General features: G+C 42.8%; 1 protein-coding gene across 7 annotated transcripts in view; it reads left to right on the top strand.

Moving 5' to 3' along the window:
* Positions 1–17,967, top strand: part of FARP1 (FERM, ARH/RhoGEF and pleckstrin domain protein 1) — a 229,720-nt gene that overhangs the window by 201,159 nt on the left and 10,594 nt on the right. For all 7 annotated transcript variants that reach the window (XM_054162933.1, XM_054162932.1, XM_054162930.1 and 4 more), the window contains exons 17-20: positions 8,058–8,139; positions 10,720–10,957; positions 13,119–13,249; positions 16,611–16,679. In XM_054162933.1, coding sequence (XP_054018908.1) covers positions 8,058–8,139; positions 10,720–10,957; positions 13,119–13,249; positions 16,611–16,679 — 520 coding nt within the window. The remainder of the gene's footprint in view (positions 1–8,057; positions 8,140–10,719; positions 10,958–13,118; positions 13,250–16,610; positions 16,680–17,967) is intronic.

Genomic DNA, 17,967 nt, shown 5'->3' with positions numbered 1-17,967 from the left:
TCAAAAATTGGATGATGCTGCAAGAGCAGCCTGCTGTGGAAAGGTAGCATTGCAGTAGGTGTAGGGGGAAGGTATGTTAAAAGAAAGAAAGAACATTTAAGCTTTTAGACTTTCCATGGTCTTGTTCTGTTACTCCTTTTCAGTTAGCTGCTTCTAGAGCTGAGTAAGCCTTCTGCTTTACAGATTTCCTTTGTATCCTAAGGCTATGGTTTTACAGAGCAGTAAACCTCAGTTTAGGGCTCCTCATATAATACTTAAACTGCAGCTACCCGGTGATATAAAGTGCCGATCTACTCTCAAGTTACTTTACAATCCAAATGGTTCAAAAATATTCTGCTGAGGTAACTTTGTCACAGCTGGGCACCTCATTCTGACTTTGCCAGCTCAGCTATTCCGTGTCCTTCCATGCTTAGCGTAAAGCCACTGGGAATTTCCCATTGGCTGCTCTGATTCAGTTGACAGAAAAGCAGTCATGTTCCTGACCCTGGTCTGCATCCAGTTGTAACCAACAGCATGGGTTTACCTAATATAATACCACTGTTGTAAGTCGTGTTTGTTTTTAAAGTTCTGGCAGATCTGAATATATGGCTCAGGAAAGGAGGCAGATTTGCTGGCAGGTCTTATTTTGGAGGTGTTGGTGTTTTAATATAATGCCACAGATGCTGAGATAAGCTGCAAGCAATAAACTATTCTATAGAGATCATTATTTAATTAAACACTGAGTGACAGAAATCTGTGTTCCTCAGCGTGTAGAAGAAGTTGGTGGCAGTGTGGTAGGGAATTTCTTCACCAGTGTGGTCAAGGTCACTTAGCTCAATGTCTGTACTTCTATGGTTGTACCTCTGCCTTTGGCCCCAGGTGATTTTTAAGCCAGTAGGCTTTGGGCTGTGTTCACCACTGCAGTGCAGAGCATTCTGAGCCTTTTCATCAGATGTGTAGCCCATCATGGGCCTGCCAGAGCTGGTGGCACTGCTGCAGGCAGGTGTGGGCGGGATTCAAGCCAACTTACTTAAATCTGACTCCTACACATCAGCTTTTTCCAGTCAGGTCGAGGGGGGAAGGAGATAGGATGCTTGTTCTGAGATACAAGTGTGCTCTGCGTTAGAGTGTAGTGTGTCCTACAAAAAAAATGACCTTTGAATGAAAGGGTCATGGACTTAATCAAGCTACTAGAAGCTTCTAGCTACCCAGTGTGTTGTGGGAGCTTGTCTGGGAGGAAGAGCCTCCCACGACCAGTTATCTACATTTGTCTAGTGAGTAGGATGCTGGATTTTATCAATTTAAAGTGCAGTTCATCCTGTTTGCTCTGCCTAGACGTCAGTGTGTTTGTTTCAAACCTTCATTATACATGTAAGAACCTCTTGTGGGGGGCTATTTCTTGGTCTCTTAGGACTTGGATCACATTGAAGCTGATGCTCTGCAAAAGAGCTATGAGGAGAGCAAGGCCAGGGAAGGTTCCCACCTAACAATTGTTAGATGGCTCTCTGCTTTGAATTTGTTAAAACATCTACAGACTTCTAGTGTTTGGCTAAAAGAAGCTAAGGTTGTACACATTACTAAAAGCATTTCTGGCCTGCTCACAGGCTTCTGAACTGTTTGAATCTGCTGTCAGAAGCAGGCTGTTCACTATTGAACAGCTTAAGGACTGGTATCCTTTTGTCCCAGTTATAGATTCTGGCAGGTTTGATTTGTCTCTTCACACAATTCACCCATTTTTCTCTTCAGTCCTCCATTCTCACTGTCTCCTGGATAGTGATAAGGTCTTTAGCAAGATGTGAATTGATGCTGATGCCAATAGCCAAATGCAGAATACAGGAAGTTGCTGCATTTTTCACAGCCAGTGTTTCTGGCCATGAAACTGAGTAGATTCCTGGTGGGTTTATTGTGTAGCATCCTAAGATCAGTCATACCATTCTCTGGGTGATGTTTTCTGCCCTGCTTATGATGTTTCACAGCCAGTGAAGCCACTCATGAATCTCCTCAGTTGCCCAACTTTGCTAAGCCCTCTGTTCACAAAACTGACCATGTTCCTAGGACTTAATGAAAATACTCCACTAGAGGCCTTGTGGTTTGAGGAGAGGGAGGATGACCTTTGGTGGATGCAAGCAGGCTACTGGCAGGCATAGGGCTCTGTCTTCTTGCATAGCGAGGGAGGAGGAGGAAAGAAGAGCAGGAAGCAACCTGAAGTTGGAGGTGGAACAAAGCACATCCTTCCATGCTGTCCTGTTACCCAGTGCCAGGAGAGTTGTAAGTCCTGGTCCTGGCTACCAGAACTCATCCACGTTGCCCTTCAGCAATACTTCAGGTGCAAGGTCAGGAGTTCCCAACCATTTTTGCTGGGAGGATATATGGGAGTTATAGCTCAGTGACTGAAAAGCTGGCTCCTATTTCCCATGGCCTGGGGGATTTTAAGGCAAGGAGGAAAAAAGTATGGGCAGTGCAGGCAATGGAAGGCATGCTCCCTTATCATCTAGCCACTTGAATCTGAGAAGTCAGTTAGTTTTCACTCCGTCATTTATCTAATGTACTTAATAAACTGTTCATTTGGGCCACAAGCACCATTTTCCAGCCAAAAAGAAAAAGAGCTCATCTTCCCACACCCTTTTAAGTGTTTGTACTACAAGTTTCCAAATGAGTTTCTGTAAATTCTGACAGAAGATGCCAAATGGCAAACCGTGAATTTCTCTCCTTGGCCAACTGCTAAGCACTGCAAAAAGTAATGCTAGGGCAAGCCAGGACAGCCATTTCTGCCCTAGGATGCTCTATCTGGGAGCATGAATCTACATTTTGGGCCTTATCCATGTGCTAGGAAGAAAAAGCATTACATGTATTCCAGAAATGCAGGCAGACTCCTCTTCACTCAGAGAAGGCAGTGCTTTGACTCTCTGTTCACAGACACTCCTGCAGAATGTTGCCACTCTGTACTACCAGATGTGGCTGGTAATTTGGAGAGGGGGGAAGCTCTTAGATCTTAGCATATGAAAGGAGAAGGTTCAATCAATACTCATGAAAGCCAGCTTGAAAACCTGTAATAAAAAGCATTCAGGGAAGTATAGGAAGATGAGCTAAATGTTGATTTATTAACCATTTTTTGTTTGGGAAGTAGTACTTGTGGTCAGGAAGAACAGCCTAATAAACAGTTTATATAAACAAGGCACCAACCCTTATCTGCCTTCCCAAATGCACAAGTGCTGAGTGTTCAGCTCGTTCTGCATGCCTGGTGAAGAGGGTTGAAGAGGACAGTTTCAAAAGTGGTTTTGTAGTGTATGCAGAAATGAAGTATGCATTGTAGTATAAACCTGCTAGTCATGCAGTGGGGATTCTTAAAACAAAGACATTAAGAGTAGCTTAGTGCCAATGCATTGCTTTCTTATTTAAGAGGACAATTTGCATTGCTGAAGTCACTTCTGAGTACTTGTGGGGATTACAGCCGTGCTACACCCAAATGAATTTGAACTGGTGGGAGAGAAGGAGATTGTCCAGCATCCATTAGTCATGCTCAGAGCCCTGTTGTGTTCATCTCTGTGGCTCTCTTGGCAAGATCTTCTCAGGATTGTCTCTGAGGAGGTGCCCTGGCAAAGTATGAAATGTTGCTGTCTCTTCAGTATGTTTCCCTGCAGTGGTGTTACTTATTCTGGTCTCTGACCATTTAAAACATTACTAATGCATGCTTGCTGTAGACTGGGTTTCTCCCACCACAGGGATAGCCAGCCCAAAGTCATTACATGTGTGCACACTCCCTGAGGATTTGATAGGACTCTGGGAAGCTCTGGTGGCTCCATCACTGTATTTCTGAGGCTCTGAGCAGTGTTTCATGCACCACTTACTGGTGCTGACAGGACAGCTGCAGTGTCGACTGGAATGGGCAGGGCACTGTGTAATAGCAGGGAGTGAGCAAGAAAGAGGGCGTTTTCTCTTATTGACTCTTCTTTTCCAGTTAAAAAATGCCCCTTTTATTTAAAAGGCAGTTGTAATAGGAAATTACTTCCCATTATTTCTTAATATTAGAGCTTTAGTTAATAATACCTTTAAAAAGTCAAATGCCATGCTATTCCTGAGCATATAGCAGAAGGTCACACACTTTTGTAAATGTCATTTGCTGCAACTGATTTTCTTTTCCTGCAATTGAAGGGCCCCAGTAGAGGTTTCTTACATTCAGTTGGGAAAAAAAAAAAATCTCTGTTGAGGTATCTTTCTCTCCTGTGTCTTCTCACCATCCCCATCACATTTCTGTTCCTTCTAATGCCATTCCTGGATGAGTGAGGATATTACAGGCAGACTTGAGATTTCTTTATTTTCCTTTCTCCATGATGTACACTGAAGTTTATATAATTTGAAAACCCGACATAGCTCATAGTGTAGCCCCTGTAAGACAAGCTGGTGGCCATGTTTGGTAATACAGAGTGGCTGAGTTTATCAGATACAGAAGTCTTGTCTCTTCCTCTCTGCTTGCAGTAGTCCGCTTGCATTACTGTGAAAAGCTTGGGCCTCTTTAGAGAAAAATAGGAATAATGATTCCACTATCTGGCGTGATTTGAGTGGCTTTAGACCTCCCCACAAAGTGTCAGTGGGATGAGGGCACATTATGTGTGTGGAAAATAGCTCTTACGTCTTCTATGGAGCTGGGAGTCATAAATCAGCTCCTGATAGAAATTTGTGAAGCCTAGTCCCTGAGCTCTGTGCCTTGTCACCGGCAGATAGATACCATGTTCAAACAGTGACCCGTGAAAACAAGGAGTAAAAAGAACAATTTAGCTATCCATGCACAACAAATGAGCAGCTTCTTCCCCCCCATCAAGCTGAGTGTTGTTATTCAAAACATACACCACAGGGAGAGCTCTTTTCTCTGCTGCTGTGCCTTGGGCTATTGAAGCAGTAAAACACCATCTGACGGCTCGAGTGTTTGGGGTTTTAATATTCTGTGTATTTGGATGCTTTTTCGGGGAGGAGTCCTTTTCTTCCTGTTTACTTGGGATTTGCATGTTGAGGAGCTGGGACAGAGGGCAGTGTAGCATAGGGGTTACTCCGGAGACCCAGCAAAGAGCTGGCATAGAGTGGAGAATAAGGTTTAGGAGGCAGATGTGAAGCCTTTGTGTTGCCCCATGTCTGACTTCAGCTTTCCCTGGCCCTCTGCTCCACATCACAGTTGACATGTATGCACCATTCCCAGTGAGAAAATCACCTCTACTTCAAGAGATGTGCGGAAACAAATAACCAAAGCAAGGGAATGGCTGGAACAAGGATCAGTACCTGGCCATCACATTTCTGGATTTTCTTAGGGTTCCATTTCTTCCAGTAGTACATACCTGCCCACAGCACAAGTTGACCTGGGCTGAAGGCTCTGGTACAAATCAGCTCTTCACTGTTGAGCTGGAGAAAGGCTGTTGCTTTTTAGAAATCTCCTTCTCCCCAACTTTGTGTCTCTGCCAGGATTCAGAATAAGATTTGAAAGCCCTCTATTTGTTTGGTTTTCTTAAGAAAAGCCTCAGACCACTCTGTGGGTAAGCCATTGAAGGAGAATGTTCCTGGTGCTTTGTGTGTGACCAGTGTGATGATGTGCTGTGCAAGCAGTCAGTGCTGTCTGTGCTGAATAGAGACCAGCGGGTCAACTTTTAGGAAATAAGGACCTGACTATTCAATGAGCAATTGCACTAAATATTACCTGAAGTTCACAAAGTCAGTGAAAGCACTCAGTATGACTTCAGTAGGCTTGGAGTTAGCCTTTGAGTAGCTCTCTAGCAGATAATAAATTTGCAACAAGTATTCTAACCAATGTATATTGTAGCCTTGAGATCAGACAAGCCATTTCTCTTTAGAAATAGCAGCAGTCTATAATAATGTGCTTAATATTTATCTTGGCAGTAAATCAGAAAGGTACCAAACTGCTGATGTCCATTAGATTAATTGCAATGCAGACTCAGTCGTAAGAAAGGATCCAAGCAATGTCAGAGAGTTAGAGAATCATACAGAGAATCATACATAGAGGGAGATTCTTTTAGAGATAATTACCATGTCATTAACTGGCGGAAGAACAAATTCATCTGGCCTTGACATTTCTGGGATTGTGAGCAGCAGCACAGCATGAACCACTTGGGATGGGATGCTGCATGCTGGCTGCAAGGGTGAAAGGAAACTTTCCCTTCCTTCTTGCCAGCACAGCACTACTGTTCTAGATTCTAAATAGTCGTGGTTTTCAGCTGGGGGCACTTTGGTAAGCACCACTTTGAGCAGAGCTTGAGTGTCTGGAATGTTTCATTTACAGTCTCTCAGAGGAAGTCTCAGTGGGGAGAGCTGCTGGCTGGATAGGGCATGGGAGAAGGGAAAGCAGGAGACAGCATAGAGGGGAGATGACCAAGGCTTCCTGGACTTTTATCCTCAGATAATGTGGAAGCTGTAGCCTTGTAACTAAGGTTTGTACATATCTCTGCTCTTCCTTGCAAATAAATACCATTTTGGGAGCATATTTGGACTATAGCAGTGTTTGGATCATGCACTGCTTTTGCAAAACAGACAATGCTAATTAAAGTTCCTGTTGACACAGCTCTGGTGTAACCCTTTGGGTGCAAAAAGAAACATTAGAAGTCTTGTTGAGAACTGTATTTTTCTTGCTTAAATAGGCATGTGAGTGCCTGGGAGACTGAACACAATAGGAAATAATTAAAGACAGCCTGTGAAACTGGCTTGATTGTTCAGAAGAACACGCAACAATCCTTTGTTTATCGAGTCTATGTCTATTGAAGGATAAAATAGGAGATGTTACTGTGTAGTATTCATAAGCTGCACCCACCACGTTTCCTAGTTATAAAAACATGCAGAGAAGTTACCCAGCATGAACATAACTACACTTCAGTTTATTTTTTTAGAAGTCTGCATATGCATCTATTCATGTTATAGTATAGTATGTCTTACAATTGAAAGTATATTCCTAATGACAGCTGCATCCTGCAGAGGTTTGCCACCTACTTGTCCACTTAGCCCTTCACTGCATAAAGAATTTTCTTAAATGTGTGTGTGAAAAACGGTGTATCCCTTTAGTGGTAACACAAACCAGAGGTCATCTTGTCCTTGGGTTCATTTAGAGCTTGGTTCCATTTATATCCTCTTCCAAGGCAACACATTTCTTTGGCTGAATTTCAGTTGCTTCACACCAGGCCTGGATCTGTCTCACACAGATGTAGGAGTTGAATTGAATTTTAAAAGTTGAGGACAGCCCATTAAAAGCCATGCTACAGAAAACTTGGATGCAGTAGTAGAAGTTGGAAAGGGGAAGCAGACAGTGCTCCTCCCCACAGCCTTCCTTAATGATTTGATTTTGAAAACCTAACTTGGTTGGAGCAGATCAGTAACAGTTAGGTTCTTACATTCATGGCTTTTCCTTCTGTATTCTCTAAAAGATGTGTTTGGATTCAGTCAGTGTGGTATCCCTGCCTGTCTCACACATGGGTTTAGAAGCAGGAATCTCTCTTTCATCAGGAGCTGGGTTTCTTCCAAATGCAGCACCCACCCAAGTGCAGCTGGCTGTGTGGGAGGGAGTAGTTTGCATTTTTAGGTACCAAAAGTAAGTGACACACTGAAAGAAAATTCCTAAATGCAGATCTCAGACTGATTTTTTTGGGGGTGTGTACGTGTGTCCCACTGTCCCTTGCACAAGCAGAAAGCTTTTCAGAGGTACACCTGGGGTTCCTGTGCCATGGTGCAGTCCTTGTTTCTGAACAGAATTCTCCTTTTGCTCTAAGACCATGTACTGTGATGGGATTTTGATGTCTTCCTTTTTTTCTCAAGCCATTTCCAGCCTTGTCTGATGTGTTTAAAATGTCTAATCCTGCTGTAAGTGCCAGCCCTTTCTGTTGTTGGGAGTGGAAGCAAGGCAGGGTGACGGGCATACCGTACTTGGGAATTACATGTCCGTCAGAAAGATTCTTCACACATTCCTGAGTAAAGGAGCATGGAGGTCAGGAACTTAAAAGAAATGAGTTATTGAGTTCCTTTCTGTGCTTATAAGTGATTATGTGGTTTTATTGCATGACTGAAGTGTGTGATATTTCTGTTGCTGACAGGGAAGGCCGCTCTAATGCTCACATTAAAGGAGATTACCAAAGAATCGGAGATGTTATGCTAAAGAACATTCAGAGTATGAAGGTAAGAATGATCCTATAACTATTAAGCTTTGACACGGATTAGAATTACTGTGCTTTTCGTTTTCATGTGATGTTGCCTCTTGTGCTGGCTTTTTCCAGTTGTAATCAAGGCTTATGCTTTAAAAGTTTCGTTTGAAGCAGCAAGCATTTGGAGGGCCCTGAGATTTCAAAATTGCAGGCTGATTTTAAATTGCCTAGCCCTTTTCCTCAGTCTCTTCTCCAAGTACAGGAACAATGAACACACAAGTTCAGAAATATTTCTTTCAAATAAGAAGGCAAAACATCAGAATTTGTGTGGCTGAAGAGACTGCGAAAACACCGAGTGCGAGTGTGCCTACTTGTTCATACAAATCTAAGTGTGAAGGTGTTGCAGGAGTAGGGGCCATAACCACTACACTGCCAGGTTAGATGAAAGGGCGTTGAAAATATGCAAATAATTGCCTCTGATCCTTTTAAAGTAAAAGGCAAAAATATATATATGAACTGAAAATCTAGGCATAATGTTCAGCAAACTTTTCACCTGCTCTTAGTCTGGACAGAGTAGTATTTTTGATGCTCTGTATTACTGAGCAAACAATGTGGAAGACAGGCAAGGAAGACTTCCATAAGGTGAAAACCTTATGGACTTCTACAGCATGGAAGGAGAGAATACAGAGCTCACCTTATTGTAATGCAGCTGTGCATCCAGACAAAACATGGCACTGCACCTTCAGCATGTGGATCTCAAAGTGCTCTCAAAACTCTTTGATAAATCTTTCCTTGGAGACTGCCACCTCAGCATTCTGCAGTGGTAAATGGAGCACCCTTAAGGCCTTGGCTGGAGGAAAGGACAGTTTAATCTTTACAGCTCTCCCAAGACATGAGTTAGTACTGGGCTTAGCTTTCAGAAGGACAGAGAGAGATGAGAAGAGGTTAAGTGACATGCAAGTAATTATACAGCAAATCAGAAACAGAGAATGTGGAAATCTTGATTTACAGTCCCCAACACAAGCTGCTTTGTCACCCATAAGTTGTCCTTACTCTTTCTGCAATGCACTTAGCAGAAACTGCCTTTTTCCACTCAAGACACAATTCAGAAGCTTTGGAAGAAACAGAGTGGGGACTTTTCTCCCTCCATCTCTGCTCTCAAGATGTACACACCTTTTCACAAACAGTTTTTGGAATCTCAGCTTCTGGCAGACTCTGCTTGTACTCCTGATACCTTGCAATGTGAAATTGTGTGTCTGCAGTCTGCAAGGCACTCTGTGGCACTCGTTTACCGGCAGCATACAGCATGCTTTCATCTTCACCATTCTCCATTTCCTGTTAGATTTTGGTCTCTTCACTCTGAGAACTGTCACCTGTGCTGATAAGCACAGGTATTCAAAGGAAAGAGGCAAAGCCCAGTTTGACCTAAAGAACTGCACTGGAAGTCTACATATTTATTATGAGACCTGCTAAAAGACCCAAAACCCTGTTCAATTAACAGAGGGATATGGTTAAGAGCAAGTAATTAAAGGTTAGTCTCTGTAGTAGACCAGAGGCCTGCTGTGTCATTGCTTAAGTTACAGGCCTGTGAAATTAATATGCAGTGTATGGAGAAAGTGGCTTGGCTGTACAGAAAGTACATCTCTTGTAAGAAGATCACAAATCACAGGAAAAAGAGTGAGCTGATTTGGAATGTTTCAAAAAGCACAAGCTTTAGATTGAGCCAAACTGTCTTCTCAAGTCCAAAAGACACAGTCAATTTCTTTTTGTGCTGGTTAGCATTCTACTGTGTACCAGGAGACTTTATTTGGCAGCTCAGAGAAACTGTGCATCGTGAAAAACCAGTTTACCTTTTCCAAAACACAAATGAAGCCCTTGTGTTAATTGTAAAAAAAAATACTGCTGAATTATTTTGAATGGGAATTGTGAATGCCTAGGACACTGAGGCCTAAATGAAGTTACATATTTCATGCAAATATCACCCGTTTGCTGGTGCAGAACTCCCCTGCTGCCGGTAGGATCATCTTAGAAACTGCACTAGGGAGGAGAGGATGTAATCCCAGGATGAAGAACTCTGACACAACCATTTCTGTCAGACAGCTCCTCTATTCTTCCATTTGTCCAGATTCCCAGAAGATGCAACATCTCGTTAATAACAAGGAAGCAGAAGCTAGAAGTCCTTTTGCTTACATCTCAGTTCCCCAAAAGCACGTAAGAGGACTGGGGCAGTTAAATCCCTTCATCCTCTTAGAAATCCTCCTAGAAAATGCATTTGCATGGTCTGACTCTCTCCTCGTTGCATCTGCTTACATGAGCTATGTTTGTGTTATCTCCTTACCTTTGAATTTCTCACTGATACCAGACTTAGTTTTGTCCACTCACATATTTTTGTTCTATAGAGAATGCAGAGGGGATGGGGTACTTCAAACAAGTAATGGCATTTCTCCTTTTCAAGTGAATATTGGAGTCATTGTGTTGTACAGTGGTTTTGTTTGCAAAATCCCACCTGCAGTGCTAGTTGGATGTTTTTTACTGGAATGGTTTGGGCTGAGTCATGTCTCACAGTGATTGCTAACAGCTCTACCACATATTTTTCTTTCTTTGTGCCTATAAGCAACTGACAATTCACCTGAGGAAGCACAATGAGATCTTAATTGAGTTGGAGAATGGGATCAAGAACTCTCGCAAGCTGGAGACCTTTTGCAGGGATTTTGAGCTACAGAAAGTCTGCTACTTGCCTCTCAATACCTTCCTTCTCAGACCTTTACACAGGCTTATGCACTACAAGCAGATAATGGAGAGGCTTTGCAAACACTATCCACCAGACCATGTAGACTTCAGGGATTCAAGAGGTAAGTACAAGAGGGGAATGGCATCTGAATCAAATACAGGTGCTTGGATGGACTTTAAGAGATGGTTGCTTTTTTTTCAAGCCTGCATTGAAAGAGGATTGAGTTGCAAAAGATCAGAAATGGTAGGATCAAGGTTTCTTCTGTATACATGTTATGCCACAAGTACTTGGAAGAGAAACCTGCTGGGAGTTATTAACCACACAGAAATGACATGCGGTTCAGGAAGTCACTTGAACTGAAAACAGTTGGGAGACTGGGGGAGAGCAGAGGGAACATACCATATGTGTTTGTCTTGTTCCTGGCTTTCCCTAGAGATCCACTAGGAACACAGAGCAGTAGTTCAGGTGAACCCTTGGTCTGACAGTGTGGCTGCTGTTATTATGTCTCTAAGTGTTGTCTTTTGTTACAGACATAGTGTTCACTCTGTTACCATTTCCATGATTTGTTTCAGGAACAGAAACTGCCAACATATGTTTCTTTCCAAATCTGAAGACATTTTCCCCCTATGGTCTAAACTCACTGGCTGCTGGTTTTTTGTCCCATCGTCCACCCCCATTGTAAGCTACCTACATGTGAGGATGGTTATGTTACCTGTATAGTTAGCACTCCATGAAGATCCATGGATAAACTTGGGCTGGGAGCAGTGCTTGGTCTGATGGCTCCCAGCTGTAAGGTGTTAGCTGAGTTAGCTGGCCAAGTTCCTCTACATGCCATGCCGTGAGACCCACAGCAAGCTATGCACAAAATGTGGAGGTAACCTGGTTGGAGGTCTGGAGCACTGAAGGGCTGTGCCACAAATGTTTGCCAAAATGTAGCTACTGCCTGATGATCTCAAGGAATGCCTTCATTTCTTTTAGCCAAGGATAGATGGTGATGATGATGTGTCCATTCCCACTTTCCCAGAGAGTGCAGCAGCCATCAAGGTTTGATTCCTGCTCCACTTTTGAAATGGATACCAGCATAGGATTCAGGGATGTAAATAAGAACATGAGGACAGTGTGACTTGAGATACCATTACTTTGGGATCAGTCGCTTACTAAGACATGTGCAAACATTTGTTAAAGATCGGAGTGTAAAGGAAGCAATAAAAATGGGAGATGTGGATGTGAATCCCAGCAGAGAGCTCAGGTCTCCCACTACAGGTGCTGAACACTGAGCAATTATAAAGAGGCACCGCTCTTACTGTTCCCTTGGCTGCAGTTTTTTTTAACCAAATGACTGTAAGTGCTCTTCTAGTACTAAAGTCTGTCAGTGTTCAGCCCAGGCTGCTCAGGTATATCAAGGCGATGCTCATGTACACAATGGCACAAGGAGCTAGACAGTGAGCTGGTCCCCCTGAAAACATCAAGTGACAAAGTAATTTTCAGCTTAGTTCTCTGAGTTGACTTCCTGTGTTGTTGTCACAGCAAAAAGACAAGACATGGGAAGAAGATTTGGCATGGGAAGCATGGGAACCAAGCCTGCACTGCTTTGGCTTTGGCAAGCACAGAGCAAGACTTTGTAGTGCCTGCTTCCTTCTGTATCCCACCTCATCCTTCTTCACACAGCAAACATCCCTTTCCAGGATGAAGGTGTGCCTTAGGAAAATCACTCCCAGGTGTGAGGTCACTCATTGTTGCTCTTGTCTTTGGAGAGAGTGAAGTAGAGCCAGGATGTGATTCACTGACATGTAGCCTTTGTCGTTCTCATTGCTGGGATGAGGATACACCCCAAGATTACTGTGTTTGCCACTTGAAATGGTACAAGAAATGACACTGCCATTTTCTACTGTTTTCAGATAGGGACTTGAACCAATATGCTGCAGGTAGGAGGAGAAATGTCTTTTTTTTTCCCAAGCATAGAGAAGGTCCCTAGATTATTGGAGATGTAGGTGAATCTCATTGATTCAAGTATTCCTCCAAAGTTTCTGGGGCTAAAATAGAGCAAAAACTTTGGCTGAGGAAATCAACTGTTGCTTCATTACAGCACTTCATTCTCTCCACTCCATAAGCTGGTGTCTTTAGCTGGTGTGGTTTGTAGTCAAGTAGCTTTACACTGTGAAAGAGAAGGGTAACACAAGAAGGGCGATGTTCATGAGCCTGGTGCTGCAGACAAAAGCCATCTTTCTTCTTGAACATTTTTGTACCTTTTTGACATGCATTTTGTGTTTTTGTCTATCTAGCTGCTTTGGCTGAAATTTCTGAAATGGTGGCTCAACTCCATGGCAATATGATAAAGATGGAGAACTTCCAGAAGCTGCATGAACTCAAGAAAGACTTGATAGGCATAGACAATCTGGTGATCCCAGGCAGGGTAAGTAAGCAATGTTGTTGTGATCAGGGTCTGATACAATTTCAAAGCATTAGAGGTATTTTAGAAGCCTGTTTCTTAGGAGCAGCTGTGAAATTGCCTTTCTACATTGAACATTTTCCTCTCACCAAAACCTCTCAAATGTATAATGATACTACCATAGAAAGCAGCAGCATTTAAAGCGGGAAAAGACAGTCATCTTCATTAGCTTTTTACTGGGTTTTATTAGGCTGATTTTTATGTAGAGATGTGGATGTGTGTAGGCAATTCCAAACATCTATTACAACAGAGGTGGTAGAAATATCACAGCACTCAGAGCTTGAGCAGTTGCACATTTCCTCATTTCATCTGCTCCTGCTTTCTTTTCTTTTTTCTACCTATTGATGCTGGAGCATGGCAGATTAAAGGAAAGCCCTTTCACAATGCCCAGCTTTGAAACTCATGACCCTGGGGCCAAGCAGTCTCTTTAGCTTACGTGTAACGTTAGGCAATAATTTTGGAGGCAGTGTTGCCTTAAGTAAACACTCTTAGTTGCGTTACAAAAGTACCAACATCTCATTCTTCCTTGTCACGCTTCTTTGAAAGTGGAGGCTTACTTCAGAATAAAGGAGCTTCAGTGTAGCATTTGTAGCCTTTTTTACTTTTCTAGGTTGTGGTGGGCTGAAGTTCCCCCCAGCATTAACTTTTAGCCAGACCACCTCAGTCAGAAGCAAATGAAGCTGTATTTACAAGCAAAAACTACACTCTACAATGGAAGGCAATGAATATGTACAAAATATACAGTATTTACGATAGTATACAGATACTTACAATTAGCAAACCACACAAAACCCCCCTGGTCAAAAGAACCAGGGAGAGCTGTTCCACTGGCCCCCCAAACCCCCTTGTCCCAGAGAGAGAGAAAGTAGTTGAGAGAGAAAAGCAGTGCATTAGACTTATCCGAGGCCAGCCAGAAGCACGTTATCTCTCCCCTGAGCAAAGCAAAACAGCTGAGATCAGAAGAGAAAAGGGAATGGGGAAAAGGGAAATGTGAAGAATTTTTATGGTACAGCTCCTCTTGTCCCAGATGTTTATCCAATGAATTTGTTTAGAATAATCTTTTGTTTTCCTTTTTACACCCAATAGTGATTTATTTATATTTTTCTACTTTCCTGCTCAAAATCTGCAGCCTAAAAACAACACAAGGTGCAGGTTTATCTCTGCACGCAAGCTTGAGTGTTGTCTGTTGTTGAAATAATTTCCTCCCCACTCCCCTGACTTCTGTTTGCAGTACAACAGTACTGCAGCAACAGATACTGAAGAAAATGCATCACTAGACTGTTCTCACCCCTTATGCGTTTCTTGGAAACAACTTGGAAAGAAAAGATGAGATTAGCATTGAACTGCAAATATGGCAGAGCTTGAACTTGCCCTGCAGCCTGGCCGACCAGCCCTGAGGGACTGGCTACCACTCAGTGAATGCCACATCCTGGGGTCTGCTTCCCATGCCCTGTTCTTATCTAGTGCCACAGCAGGGTCATGGCTCTAGACACAGAGGCAGCTTGCTGAGTTCTCTGGGGTCTAGTTCATTTAAAGATTCAAATGTTTAGAAGAGGCTTGCAGCTGATGTGCCATTGGGAAGGCACTGCTGAGCAGAGGTATTTATGGATTCGTGGCTGTTCCTTGCTTCCTGACTTTGCCTCTTCTCTGTCTCCCAAGCAGCTGCCGCAACTCATGCCTCCTTCTACTGATCCACAGACTGTTTGCTTCCTTGGCAAGCCCCTCAGGACATTTCACAGCCTGTGCATATCTAAATCACATTGAATTAAATGCTGTCATCAGATGTTTCTGCTACCCTAAGTCTATTTAAAGGCAGAGCAGTCTTCCTGTCCTAGGAAGTTCAAGAAGAAGCAGGCAGGGGGCAGAGGTTGTTTGCCTGACAAGGCAAAAAGCATTGGACACCATGCTCTGGCACATGCCCAAAGTATTGCTGCTTCCAGACTTCTGGCTGCTCTCCTGGCTCTGCCTGAAATCCCTGCCCCAGTACAGGCTGGGCTGGGAGGCAAATACCATTGTCACCTGCAGCTGAACTGCATGTCTCAGGGGAGAAGTCTGATGTTAGGTCCTGATTCAGCTCTCCTAAAGGAGGCTGTTGGTAAACAGCCTCTCCATGTCATCCAAGACTGGGGTCTCTGCTGCCACCAAGCTGCTTCCTGTATTGGGTGTTAAAATACCCCGTGGTCAGTTGTACTTGCACATTTTGGTGAGCTGCAGCTCTTGATTCATGTGTTCACAGAGCATTTGTCACAGTGATGCTAAACCTGCCACTGACTATTAGGTGGTACTGTACAAACAGAAATTATGAATAATATTCTTTGGTAGCCAACAACAGCTTCCAGTGGCCTTTCTGGTAACATAAGCCTACTGTGATGTAGGGATAACTGCCTCTAGCCACTTTTTCCTCCCCGAGCCCTTGTGCAGTGCAATTAGAGAGGACTGGACACAACACAGCAACCCTCAGGCAACCAGAGTACCTCTCTGAACAAATTAAACTTATCCAGTTTATTGCTAAGATGCAGGTGATTCTGATGGTTTATGTGCCTTTTACATGCACAATTATCAGTAGAATGACCTTAGAAAGACTGTCATAAATACATTTAAACCTCTTGACAGAAGCTGGAGGGAGTTAACTGAAAAATTATGTTTTCATGGGTTTTGGGTAAGTGGAAGGGTGAATTACAGTGTAGTTCACAGTAAGCCCAGGAAATCCAGCACTTGGCAAGTTTTAGATGTGCTACTTTTCCTATAATTCTATCCCTAAATATTGTTGAACAATTTGATCTGAATTAATGTACTGCATTATATAACATGGATAACTCACAGTTACAGGATAACTCATGCTGTGAGACAAATTTCCTTCTTTTTCTGCTGCTAATGGTGATGTTGATTCATGTAGCTGGTTTTACATCTCAGAGAAGAGCTGTATATGCCATATGCACAACTGAAGTCACCAATGACAAACCAATAACATACAGGCCAAATTACCATTAATTTTTGTATCATTTGTATCATGAAAAATCCTCATTTAATACTGACGAAAGAGGGAGCTGTCTGAAGGAATAAATATTAGGTAAAAATTTTTGCATAGCTGACTTTTCTTAAAATGAATGCAAGGCTGTGAAGGAGTTTTATCATGAAGACAGTTATGAATGGAAAGAAATTGCCCTGTAAGTAAGATTTTTAACATATTTAAGAAAGAAAATAAAAAGTCTCAGGGCCTGATAGTCAAATCAGTCCTGTGACCAAGCAGCCATATTTGCATGATGAAAAAATGATCATCATTGTTGCAAAAGATCTGTATTTGTTTTGTGCCCGTTTCCCACAGGAGTTCATTAGACTGGGCAGTCTTAGTAAGCTGTCTGGAAAAGGTTTACAGCAACGGATGTTCTTCCTGGTAAGCAAGAAGACATTTTCTTCTTTATGTAATGCAATGTAACTATAGGCAACCATTGGACATGCTGTTAAACTTGAATTGTGAATTGCAGTCAGTATTTTTAAACAGCCTTATTTACAAATTACATCACCTGTGTAGCTGCTTGTGAAAGAGGCATGTTTCCCAAATCAAATACTCTCTTTGTGACCGCTTCTTACAAAGATAAAACTATTTATTTTGTACTATCATGATAAGAGAATACCTCCTAACATTGTCTTAAATGAAAGCAGAGTTGTCATAAAATGAAAAGTGACACCAGGGTCATGTCCAGAAAGTCATGGTGATATGAACAATAATCTGCATAATGTTCTCAGAACACATTAGAGAACCAGATTTCTCCACAGACCATACAGTTTCATCCCCTGAGTGCCCAGCATGTTGATAGACCTGCCTTTACCTGGAGGTGCATTTTGTAGTTCTCAGCCTGCTGCTGCTGAGCCCTTGGTCCTGGGCACTCAGATACCCAGCAGAGTGCATAGATTTTCTAGTCTGGCATTACAGTGAAATATTGAGGAGTCAGTGCAGTGTGGCAGGAAAATAGGTTCAAGAATCACAGAATATAAGGTTGGAAGGGAACCTCAAGGATCACTGGGTCCTAACTTTCTGAGCAACAGCACAGTCTAGACAAGATGGCCTGGCACCCTGTCCAGCTGAATCTTAAGTGTCCATTGTTGAGGACACTTGGCTTCTTGTATGCAAAAGATGAAGACAGTGGGTATATAGAAAAGCTTGTGAGTGTGCTAAGTTTTGTGAGGTGTTTGACATTCTGTCTGTCAAATGAGCCAAAGATAAAACTGCTAAATTCACCTGGGCCTGGATTATCCTCTGCCTTTAAAGGCACTAAAGAGGAAGCCTAATGAATGTGATGCATATTGTCTTGCATACCACAGTTCTTGTTAGCAGATGATGCCTCAATATTATATCTGTATAAAACATTAAAGAGTTGGGACTAGACTCTCAAGTCAGTTGCCCACACTGTCAGAGAAGTCTTTGGTCTATCTCAAGCACCAGAATCTTTTGGAGGTAAAATCCCTGGTCAGCATTCTAGGAGACTGAATACAAGTGTAATCATTGGCAAAATCAAATCCCCCTCTAGTGGCTGATCCACATAGTTTTGTGAATGGCTGCTGTCGGTGTCTGTGTGAGAGCTGTGCTTCTCAGCAGAGTGTGATTATTCTCGATGCAGCTGTCTGGTTTGAGAAAACCACCCACTGACCCAGGTGACACAGAGAAAATGTGCCATGTGCCT

Source organism: Dryobates pubescens, chromosome 7 (genome assembly GCF_014839835.1).
Source record: "Dryobates pubescens isolate bDryPub1 chromosome 7, bDryPub1.pri, whole genome shotgun sequence".
Taxonomy (NCBI): domain Eukaryota; kingdom Metazoa; phylum Chordata; class Aves; order Piciformes; family Picidae; genus Dryobates; species Dryobates pubescens.
This window is presented reverse-complemented; position numbering and strand designations above follow the sequence as displayed.